At 51.4% G+C, this 12,399-nt stretch overlaps 1 protein-coding gene across 4 annotated transcripts in view; it reads left to right on the top strand.

The window, feature by feature from the left end:
• Positions 1 to 12,399, top strand: part of LOC129865033 (transmembrane and coiled-coil domain protein 3-like) — a 45,363-nt gene that overhangs the window by 27,028 nt on the left and 5,936 nt on the right. For all 4 annotated transcript variants that reach the window (XM_055937441.1, XM_055937440.1, XM_055937442.1 and 1 more), the window contains exons 2-5: positions 8,861 to 9,025; positions 9,112 to 9,219; positions 9,379 to 10,061; positions 12,145 to 12,280. In XM_055937441.1, the coding sequence (XP_055793416.1) occupies positions 8,861 to 9,025; positions 9,112 to 9,219; positions 9,379 to 10,061; positions 12,145 to 12,280 (1,092 nt within the window). The remainder of the gene's footprint in view (positions 1 to 8,860; positions 9,026 to 9,111; positions 9,220 to 9,378; positions 10,062 to 12,144; positions 12,281 to 12,399) is intronic.

The raw sequence follows: 12,399 nt of genomic DNA on the forward strand, positions 1-12,399 counted from the left end.
AGCCAGACAGGATCTGCCAGAGTCGCCAGCCAGACAGGATCTGCCAGAGTCGCCAGCCAGACAGGATCTGCCAGAGCCGCCAGCCAGACAGGATCTGCCAGAGCCGCCAGCCAGACAGGATCTGCCAGAGCCGCCAGCCAGACAGGATCTGCCAGAGCCGCCAGCCAGACAGGATCTGCCAGAGCCGCCAGCCAGACAGGATCTGCCAGAGCCGCCAGCCAGACAGGATCTGCCAGAGCCGCCAGCCAGACAGGATCTGCCAGAGCCGCCAGCCAGACAGGATCTGCCAGAGCCGCCAGCCAGACAGGATCTGCCAGAGCCGCCAGCCAGACAGGATCTGCCAGAGCCGCCAGCCAGACAGGATCTGCCAGAGCCGCCAGCCAGACAGGATCTGCCAGAGCCGCCAGCCAGACAGGATCTGCCAGAGCCGCCAGCCAGACAGGATCTGCCAGAGCCGCCAGCCAGACAGGATCTGCCAGAGCCGCCAGCCAGACAGGATCTGCCAGAGCCGCCAGCCAGACAGGATCTGCCAGAGCCGCCAGCCAGACAGGATCTGCCAGAGCCGCCAGCCAGACAGGATCTGCCAGAGCCGCCAGCCAGACAGGATCTGCCAGAGCCGCCAGCCAGCCATGAGCGTCCAGAGCCGCCAGCCAGCCATGAGCGTCCAGAGCCGTCAGCCAGCCATGAGCGTCCAGAGCCGTCAGCCAGCCATGAGCGTCCAGAGCCGTCAGCCAGCCATGAGCGTCCAGAGCCGTCAGCGAGCCATGAGCGTCCAGAGCCGTCAGCGAGCCATGAGCGTCCAGAGCCGTCAGCCAGCCATGAGCGTCCAGAGCCGTCAGCCAGCCATGAGCGTCCAGAGCCGTCAGCCAGCCATGAGCGTCCAGAGCCGTCAGCCAGCCATGAGCGTCCAGAGCCGTCAGCCAGCCATGAGCGTCCAGAGCCGTCAGCCAGCCATGAGCGTCCAGAGCCGTCAGCCAGCCATGAGCGTCCAGAGCCGTCAGCCAGCCATGAGCGTCCAGAGCCGTCAGCCAGCCATGAGCGTCCAGAGCCGTCAGCCAGCCATGAGCGTCCAGAGCCGTCAGCCAGCCATGAGCGTCCAGAGCCGTCAGCCAGCCATGAGCGTCCAGAGCCGTCAGCCAGCCATGAGCGTCCAGAGCCGTCAGCCAGCCATGAGCGTCCAGAGCCGTCAGCCAGCCATGAGCGTCCAGAGCCGTCAGCCAGCCATGAGCGTCCAGAGCCGTCAGCCAGTCATGAGCTGCCCCTCTATCCTGAGCTACCTCTCTATCCTGATCTACCTCTCTATTCTCACCTACCTCTCTATTCTCACCTACCTCTCTATTCTCACCTACCTCTCTATTCTCACCTACCTCTCTATTCTCACCTACCTCTATGTCCTGAGCTACCTTGTTCCGGAGCTGTCCCTTTATTTTGTGTTGCCTATATTAGGTGGGTGGAAGAGAGGGGTGGTCATTCTGAGGGGGATTAGCAAACTGGGATTGACTATGGTGGGGTGGGGACCTCGTCCTGAGCCTGAGCCACCACCGTGGTCAGATGCCCACCCAGACCCTCCCCTAAACTTTGTGCTGGTGCGCCCGGAGTTCGCACCTTAAGGGGGTGATTATGTCACGTTCCTGACCTATTTCTGTTAGTTTGTTGTATGTGTTAGTTGGTCAGGACGTGAGTTTGGGTGGGCATTCTATGTTTTCTGTTTCTATGTTGGTTTAAGGGTTGCCTGGTATGGCTCTCAGTTAGAGGCAGGTGTTTGGCGTTTCCTCTAATTGAGAGTCATATTTAGGTAGGTTGTTTCACAGTGTTTATTGTGGGTGGTTGTCTCCTGTGTCAGTGTTTGTCGCACCATATGGGACTGTTCGGTTTGTTTGTACATCGTTCCTTTTGTGTAGTCTATTTTCCCTGTTCATGCGTTCTTAGTGTTATATGTAAGTTCGTATAGTTCAGGTTTGTCTACATTTGTTTTGTTATTTTGTTAATTATTTCAAGTGGTTTCGTTTCGTGTTTTTCCCGTCTTGTTTTATTAAAATTATGTCATCACAACCCGCTGCGCCTTGGTTCAATCACTACTCCTCCTCTTTGGTTGTAGAGGAGGAGGAATACCGTTACACTTTCTCTCTCTTTTCTCTCTCTCTCTCTCTCATGACATATTCTCTCTCTCTCATGACATATTCTCTCTCTCTCATGACATTCTCTCCATCTCCCTCCATCTGAGTGCTGACCCCGTCCTTGGCCTGGCTTTGGGGACTCTACCCTCTATACGAGTGTGTGTTAATGTACTTGGCCCTTAGCAGTGAGATATTGAGGGCTGTGCTCTACTTGCTCGGGGCCTGTTAGCAGGGTCACTTTATTAGGTTTTAAACCACCCTAAATTATTAATTCGACACACACACTCCTCTCCGGGATGCGTCCAAGTCGGTGCTAATGAGACCTCTGGGGTGATGTGTTCCACTGCAGGCCCGCTAAAGGCTCATCATTTATCTGTACACTTAACAAGACTGAGAGAAACTGGAGGAGTTTGTTATCTCTAGCTTAGGAATGGGCTTTCATACTTTGATCTCTATTTCTCACCGTCTCTCTCATTCTCTTGTTTTCTCGTTCTCTTTCTTGTTTTCTTTCTCGTTCTCTTGTTTTCCCGTTCTCTTTCTTGTTCTCTCTGCTGGAACATTGTCAAAGAAAGTCTGCTTCCCGGGAGGGATGACTCCCTGACACACACAGTCACACGTCCTAATCCTCTGTCACTTCAGTGCTGAGCTGGTTATATAGAAGTCCAAGTGGTGATTCTCTCCACTCATACACAGGGGAGTGGGCAAGAGGAGAGCAGCTCAGTGTAGTATAAATACCATAAACACTCTTCCATCATGTGGTACAGTCTGTGGCTATCCTGTCCTGTGTTACCTGCATTCACTCTGTGTGTGTAGTGTATGCACTGCAGGTCAGGGCATGTAGCTGTAACCCAGGTATGTTTAACTGCCGGAGCCCAGCCCTATATTAGCCCAGCCCAGGGGTTGACCTGATTTACTAGTAAGTGTGTGTGAGTGCTCGTTGAGTGTAAAACCAAAGGTAAAGCTGCTGCTGCTGCACAAACATACACATAGAGAGAGAGAGAGTGTTCTGTTTCGCCTGTTTCTGAGAGTAGGGCTGAGTTGACAGATCACAGTTCCCCCCCCCCCCCCCTGAAGTGTGTGTGTGTGTGGGGTGGGAGGTTCTCCCTGAAGTATGTGTGTGTGTGTGTGTGTGTGGGGGGGGGGGGGTTTCTCCCTGAAGTGTGTGCTGGTTTGCGGACTGCAGAGCGAATCCATTTGGTTGGGTCTGGGATCTGGTCAAAACCCGGTTCTGCTCAAATCGACTCATCAACTACCATTTCACACTAAACTGGATTATGCTATGCAGATATACGCTTGGGGGTGTGGCTACTGTCTGTGTGTGTGTGTGTGTGGGGGGGGGGGCGTTTGTTTGCGCAGTGTGTGTTTGTTTAATGTTGCATCCGTCCCAGTGGAAATAGCACAACCTTCTGCGTAGGAGCCCAAGGGAGCCTGATAGCTCGTCTGCCCCAGAGTAGGCTGCCCTCCCTGGGTACACAGTCCCTACTGCTCCCCTTTCCCCCATAGAGCCTGGAGCTCTGGCTGGCTGCACTTCAAACACTTCACTTCAATTTCACATCACACACACTCAGACCAGCAACCAACTAAATATTTCCAGCCCTTAAAAACTGTTATTTAATCATACCAGGCGAGTCTGTGGCATTGCTTGACTTGGACTGAAATAGGTTCCGGTACTCATTTTGTGCAGGTACTGTTTATATTTCGGCGCAGGAGCTCCACAGTACTTTTTCGCTAATATTCAATAAGAGGAACACGAGCTCAAGCAGTAGAACATTTAAAGTACTGGTACTCATTACATTTACATTTAAGTCATTTAGCAGACGCTCTTACCCAGAGCGACTTACAAATTGGTGCATTCACCTTAAGATATCCAGCTCCGCTGAGCTCCTGTCCAAGTCGAGCATCGGTCTGGGGACCTCTTCTCATTCCCAATGCTAGCCAGGCTAAGAGGCAGCACAGCAGGCAGAACAGTTCAAAACAATGACCAGACAAACAGTAGGCTAGTAGACAGTGGAGTTAGAACAGGCCTGGGTGGGAAGTGGGAGCAGAGGAGAGGAAGACTAGTAGCCCAGAGGGGGATGAATACACGACAGGAATTAATGATTTATATATACCCCCAACCAGAACAATTACCAGACAGTCTCGGACCGTCAATGATTCAGTGCTTAAGAAAATATAGACATCAAAACATTTAAAGTCCTATTTCAGGTCTTTTTGGTAGCAGATGGAGGGAGCAGTGTTCTGGTCTTAACTGCTAAATGGTCGATATATTGTTTTGCAGGTTGAGTAGGTTTGCAACACAGTTATTCTGTGCTGTGATTTGCAAGGCCACAGGTTGACAGAATGATGCAGTGAGCCTGGCCTCTCCAGTATTTTAGGAGGCTGTGCTATAAATCACCAAGGATAGGCTAGTCTGTATCACACTCAACACTACGGAGTGTATAAACCCTGTCTGGCCCTGCAGTCCACAGACAAGCCCTATACCCATAGTAGTCCATTAGCACTTCATCTAGATTGGAAAGAGTTGGGAAGTTCTGCTATACACTACAGTAAGCAATATGGTAGTATCTCCACCTTGCCCTCTGATCTGCTATGTGGATTTCTCAGTGTCAGATTCAAGTATGGATACTGTAGGTGGCTGGTGGGCAGGTTGTGTAAGAACCAGAGGTGATGTCCTAGATCGTAGTGATTAGGCTGTTGGGTAATGCTGTTGTAGAATGGCTGGCGGGGTCATGACGGGTCCACTGTGAGGTCACTTCCTGTGAGTGACGGCTCGGGGGGGATAGTTTTTAACGTCTCATCTCTTTAAACCAAATCCCTTTATTTGAACACGAATCTCATTGTGACGTTCTCCCTCCCAGGCTCTCTCTCTCTCACACACACTCTCACACACACACACACACACACACACACACACACACACACACACACACACACACACACACACACACAAATGGTTTAGAGTGTGTGTGCTGCAGTCTGATGTGGGTCAGAATGGATCGCCTATTAATGGTGGTGTGTGAATATTAGTTTCTATGGGAACAAAATAAATTTGAATGGTTGATGTATGAATTGATGTTAGTCCTATCTGGGTTAGATCAGCCAGGCTATAGGCTATAACCCACAGAATACAAACACGTCAAGACGGCTTCTTCACTCATCCACTGACTCTCAACCTGTCTTTCTTTACAACTCTCCATCTCTACTTCTACTCAATCATCAGCTCATTCAGACACACACACACACACACACACACACACACACACTTATCTGTGTGACTTTTTAGACAGATACAGTGTATTCAGAAAGTATTCACACTGCTTGACTTTTTCCACATTTTGGTGTGTTACAAGGTGATATACAACTAGATTTACTTGTCATTTTTTTGTCAAAGATCTACAGGAAATACTCTGCTCCCGCTGACGTGGAATCGTCCTTCTACTGATATGACCGATCCATGGTAGCTAGGGCTAGGCCTATCAAATGGGTTTGATAACCTACATCCTAATTCATGACCTCTTGGTCATGAATTCCATACCAACTGAAGCCTCTTCTAGAACTGTTCATCTTCAGACAATGACTTTGTTTCTGGCTTTTCTTCTGTTCTGATTTGTGTTCGTTTTATGAAAAAATCCAGTACATCGATGCCGGTGTGTATTGTCCCTCAGGCGAGGTCATACTGCGATTTCCTGTACCGAGACGTTGTTCAGATGTGTGTGACTGTGTGAAACACACTGAGCAGCTCTGGCCTACATAGAACACAACGCTACAACTAACAAATATTTCTCTCCAGGCAGTGTGTCTGCCTCATCATGTTGTGTTGCAGTGTGTCTGCCTCATCATGTTGTGTTGTGTTGCAGTGTGTGTTGTGTTCTTTTTCAGTTGGGTGTTTAGACAGAGTAGAGAGGGAGAGGGCACAGGCGGGTGTGTGTGTGTGTGTGCGTGTGTGTGTGTGCGCGCGCCCATCTGCACAAAAATGTGAAATTGTAATCTGGCTTTAATACCAGCCCAGTTTGGAGGACAAATACTGACCTGAGTTCAGCACTGGCCCGGGGACAGTCAACACAAATCAAATCAAATGTACTTATATAGCCCTTCTTACATCAGCTGATATCTCAGTGCCGTACAGAAACTCAGCCTAAAACCCCAAACAGCAAGCAATGCAGGTGTAGAAGCACGGTGGCTAGGAAAAACTCCCTAGAAAGGCCAAAACCTAGGAAGAAACCTAGAGAGGAACCAGGCTATGAGGGGTGGCCAGTCCTCTTCTGGCTGTGCCGGGTGGAGATTATAACAGAACATGGCCAAGATGTTCATAAATGACCAGCATGGTCAAATAATAATAATCACAGTAGTTGTCGAGGGTGCAACAAGTCAGCACCTCAGGAGTAAATGTCAGTTGGCTTTTCATAGCCGATCATTAAGAGTATTTCTACCGCTCCTGCTGTCTCTAGAGAGTTGCAAACAGCAGGTCTGGGACAGGTAGCACATCCGGTGAACAGGTCAGTGTTCCATGGCCGCAGTCAGAACAATTGAAACTGGAGCAGCAGTACGGCCAGGTGGACACCCCATATGTAGATTTGTGACATATAGTGTGTGTGTGTGTCTCTTCCCTTTCTCAGACTTAGTTTCCACCCTGTTCTTGTTTGGAATACTGGCTGAGACACCACAGAACTGTTAGTTACCATACTTGAATCTCCCCCATCTCCCAGATTAGATGAGGTGGGCAGGAAGTGGTGTGTACTGTGTGTGATAGACTGGACAGACGACATGTCAGCGATTGCTGTTCCTCATCCCTCAGGCTTGTTGGGGTCATGTAAGGGTAGCCTGTCGGGGCAACAGATAGCCTAGTGGTTAGAGCGTTGTGCCAGTAACCGAAAGTTTGCTTGATCAAACCACCGAGCTGACAAGGTAAAAATCTTTCGTTCTGCCCCATAACAAGGCAGTTAACCCACTGTTCCTAGGCCGTCATTGTAAATAAGAATTTGTTCTTATTTAACTGACTTGCCTAGTAAAATAAAAATCAAAAAGGGTCAGCTAATTCTCTGGCCACGCTGACTCAATAATGTGTGTGTGGGTGTAGGTTCTAACCCAGGCAGAATAGCCTGGTTATGGACTGGTGGGGCCATCTGTGCCCTGGGCCCGAGTGCTACAGGATAGTGTTTGTGACCTAGTTAACTGCCACTGACTGACTGACTGACAGAGAGAGAGAGAGAGAGTTGTGTGGGGAATCTGAGGATGGAGGGAAGGAGGGAGGGGTGTGGGGAATCTGAGGATGGAGGGAGGGAGAGGTGTGGGGAATCTGAGGATGGAGGGAGGGAGAGGTGTGGGGAATCTGAGGATGGAGGGAGGGAGAGGTGTGGGGAATCTGAGGATGGAGGGAGGGAGAGGTGTGGGGAATCTGAGGATGGAGGGAGGGAGAGGTGTGGGGAATATGAGGATGGAGGGAGGGAGAGGTGTGGGGAATCTGAGAGAGAGACTGTGTATGTGTGAAAGAGTAGGGTGTGATGTGTGAACCAGTAGGCTAAAGCTGCTGTGCCTGTTTTGTTAATCTCATCAGTTACTGTTGGACATGAGAAGGGGCCCTGACTCTGCCCTGTAAAATATAGATGAGGACAAGCTGGCTATGCCTTGTGTGTGTGGTTATGTGTCTGTGTGTGTGTTGGCTTTGTTTTCTGGCTGCCAAGGTAACAGTGTAGTTATATAGTCAGGTTACATACAGACAGTCCAGTTGTACTGAAGGCATATCAGGTTGGTTTATTACGTAATCATCCTCTGTCCCTGTAGTTAACAGTCAAAGCCGTTTCTGCATCAGAGGCTGCGCCTGTAAACCCAGAGGCTACGAACTTCTCTAGCCACTCAGTACAGCCATCAAAGTCTGCAGAGAGAGGAGACTTAGAGCTCTCTGTTTCATACATCTTGTGTCCTCTATCCTCCTATCCAGTTATTTTTCTCAAGGCCGGAATGGGTTAGAGGGCGCACAGACTGGGGAATGGGTTAGAGGGCGCACAGACTGGGGAATGGGTTAGAGGGCGCACAGACTGGGGAATGGGTTAGAGGGCGCACAGACTGGGGAATGGGTTAGAGGGCGCACAGACTGGGGAATGGGTTAGAGGGCGCACAGACTGGGGAATGGGTTAGAGGGCGCACAGACTGGGGAATGGGTTAGAGGGCGCACAGACTGGGGAATGGGTTAGAGGGCGCACAGACTGGGGAATGGGTTAGAGGGCGCACAGACTGGGGAATGGGTTAGAGGGCGCACAGACTGGGGAATGGGTTAGAGGGCGCACAGACTGGGGAATGGGTTAGAGGGCGCACAGACTGGGGAATGGGTTAGAGGGCGCACAGACTGGGGAATGGGTTAGAGGGCGCACAGACTGACACACGTGCACACAGGCACACGGCCACGCAAGAATGTGCGCATGCAGGCACACGTGCACAGTCAGTCAGACAGTCAGTCAGTCCTAGAAATTGAGCTTGTGTTTACATTACAAGAGATGAGATTATGATGACAGTGTATTACAGTGTGATAAAACAATTACACCTCAATAAAATGATCAATATCTATCTTACTAACTATACGTTGCTATGAGATTTACCATAAACTTGGCTGAGCTCATACTGTCCTATCATACATGCATGAGTCATTTACTGTAGTGTACATTGAATTGACAACATTCTCTTTGAAGTGACATTCTCAATATCTTACGTGTGTGTCTATGTGTGTGTGTCTCTCTGTGTGTGTCTAGGCGGAGCGCGGCAGCGATGGTAACAACATCCTCAGCCTCCCGGTACCGATGCGGCGGGGGGGCTCTGAGTCCAACCTGGTGTCTGACGGGGGCGAGGGGGGCGTGGGCCTGGACTTCACTAAGGGCCGTCTGGCCATCGACAGCCTGCAGCAGAAGATACTCAAGGTGAGTGTGTGTGTGAGAGGGAGAAAGAGAGAGCAAGAGCACGGGCCCATGTTAGTCTCTGTGTTGACTCATTGATCTCCCCCAAGGTGACAGAGCAGATCAAGGTGGAACAGACAGCCAGGGACCAGAACGTGGCAGAGTACCTCAAACTGGTGAACAACGCTGACAAGCAGCAGGTGACACGCATACGGCAGGTCAGTCCAATTACATCCCACCGATTTCTCCTTTTATGATGCTACATAACTTCATCTGCCAAGCGCGCTGAATGTTTACAAGCCACTTTTTAAAGAAAATGCCGCAATTATAGCAGTATCTTTTAATTTGACCCTTTGCCTCTGCTGTGGGTCTGCCAGGTGTTTGAGAAGAAGAACCAGAAGTCTGCCCACAGCATCGCCCAGCTGCAGAGGAAGCTGGAGCAGTACCATCGCCGTATGAAGGAGGAGGCCAACGGGGCCAAGCACCCGCCCAGGGATTCCCGGGGGGAGGGGGGCAAGGAGGGCCAAAAGGACGGCAGCCTGCGGGACGTCAGCTCGGCCAGCGTGCGCAACCCGGCAATGGACAAGGTCAAGACCATCGGCCCCGGGGTCTCCCTCTCGCCCCCCTTCTTCTTCAACAAGTCGCGGGAGTTCGCCAACCTCATCCGCAACAAGTTCGGCAGTGCCGACAACATCGCCCACATGAAGAGCTCCATGGAGACGGGGGCGGGGCTCCAGGCGGAAGGCGGAGCCGGGGCCCGGGCGCTGAGCGGCAGCGCCACCACGATTGCTAAGGCCAAGTACCCCAGCGACGATGAATGTTCCACGGGGACCTCTGTGTCGGCAGACTCCAACGGGAACCCAGCGGGGGGGTCGGGGTTGGGGTCAGGGGGTGGGCCGGGGAGGTCGGACTCTCAGGGGAGGCTGGGGGAGGTGCTGGAGGAGGTCAGGGAGATTAGGGAGGCCCAGGCACAGCTGGCCGAGGACATGGGGTCACTGAAAAGCCAGTTCAAGAGTGACTACAGCTTCATCACACAGACGCTGCAGGAAGAGAGATACAGGTTGGTGCAGACACAATGACAAACACACACATATACAGACACAGACCCACACACACACACATCAATACAGCAAGCAAGCACAAACACACCCTCATTTCTGGGTATAAAATAACCTAATCTGGGGCCTCCCGAGTGGCGCAGTGGTCTAAGGCGCTGCATCGCAGTGCTAGCTGTGCCACTAGAGATTCTGGGTTCAAGTCCAGGCTCTGTCGCAGCCGGCCGCGACCGGGAGACCCATGTGCCACTAGAGATTCTGGGTTCAAGTCCAGGCTCTGTGAGATCCCTGTGCCACTAGAGTTTCTGGGTTCAAGTTCAGGCTCTGTCGCAGCCGGCCGAGACCAGGAGATCCATGGGGCGGCGCACAATTGGCCCAGCGTAGTCAAGGTTAGGGGGGGGGTTTGGCCGGCAGGGATATCGTTGTCTCATCGCGCACTAGCGACTCCTGTGGCAGGCCGGGCGCAGTGCACGTTGACACGGTCGCCAGGTGTATGGTGTTTCCTCCGACACATTGGTGCGGCTGGCTTCCGGGTTGGATGGGCGCTGTCTCAAGAAGCAGTGCGGCTTGGTTGGGTTGTATTTCGGAGGACGCATGGCTCTCGACCTTCGCCTCTCCCGAGTCCGTACGGGATTTGCAGCGATGAGACAAGACTGTAACTACTACCAATTGGATACCACGAAATTGGGGAGATAAAGGGGTGAAAAAAAAGAATGAAAAAAAAGAACCTAATCTTTCAGACACTTCTGCCCATGAGTCTTCCTCCATACAGACGTACCAACAACATCCTCCATACAGACGTACCAACAACATCCTCCATACAGACGTACCAACAACATCCTCCATACAGACGTACCAACAACATCCTCCATACAGACGTACCAACAACATCCTCCATACGGACGTACCAACAACATCCTCCATGCGGACGCACCAACAACATCCTCCATGCGGACGCACCAACAACATCCTCCATGCGGACGCACCAACAACATCCTCCATGCGGACGCACCAACAACATCCTCCATGCGGACGCACCAACAACATCCTCCATGCGGACGCACCAACAACATCCTCCATGCGGACGCACCAACAACATCCTCCATGCGGACGCACCAACAACATCCTCCATACGGACGCACCAACAACATCCTCCATACAGACGCACCAACAACATCCTCCATGCAGACGCACCATCAACATCCTCCATGTAGATGCACCAACAACATCCTCCATGTAGACGCACCAACAACATCCACTAACAACATCCTCCATACGGACGCACCATCAACATCCTCCATGCAGACGCACCATCAACATCCTCCATGTAGACGCACCAACAACATCCTCCATGCGGACGCACCAACAACATCCTCCATGTAGACGCACCAACAACATCCTCCATGTAGACGCACCAACAACATCCTCCATGCAGACGCACCAACCCTTTATCTCCCCAATTTCGTGGTATCCAATTGGTAGTAGTTACAGTCTTGTCTCATCGCTGCAAATCCCGGACGCACCAACAACATCCTCCATGTAGACGCACCAACAACATCCTCCATGTAGACGCACCAACAACATCCTCCATGCAGACGCACCAACAACATCCTCCATGTAGACGCACCAACAACATCCTCCATGTAGACGCACCAACAACATCCTCCATACAGACGCACCAACAACATCCTCCATGTAGACGCACCAACAACATCCTCCATACAGACGCACCAACAACATCCTCCATGCGGACGCACCAACAACATCCTCCATGCGGGCGCACCAACAACATCCTCCATGCGGACGCACCAACAACATCCTCCATGCGGGCGCACCAACAACATCCTCCATGCGGACGCACCAACAACATCCTCCATACAGACGCACCAACAACATCCTCCATACAGACGCACCAACAACATCCTCCATACACACATTGGTGAAGGAAGAGATGGACACACAGGTTTGCTTTGGAATTTAAGCTGTGCATTCAATAATAAGACTCATCATTCTCTCTCCCCTTCTCTCTCTCAATCCCCCCTCCTCTTCTCTCTCTATTCCCCCTTCCTTTCTCCCTCTCCCTAATAGGTTTGAGCGGTTAGAGGACCAGTTAAATGACCTGACAGAGTTGCACCAGCATGAGACCAGTAACCTGAAGCAGGAGCTGGCCAGCATCGAAGAGAAGGTGGCTTACCAGGCCTACGAGAGAGCTAGAGACATCCAGGTATGTACACACACACACACATCTACAAACATGCCCTCTGCAAATCTATCTAAGCTGTATATAGTCAGTAACTTTATCTAAGCCTGTGTGTCAAAGGTTAACTGAATGCGGGTGTTTTT

The sequence above is a fragment of the Salvelinus fontinalis genome, chromosome 11 (assembly GCF_029448725.1).
Source record: "Salvelinus fontinalis isolate EN_2023a chromosome 11, ASM2944872v1, whole genome shotgun sequence".
NCBI classification, from domain to species: domain Eukaryota; kingdom Metazoa; phylum Chordata; class Actinopteri; order Salmoniformes; family Salmonidae; genus Salvelinus; species Salvelinus fontinalis.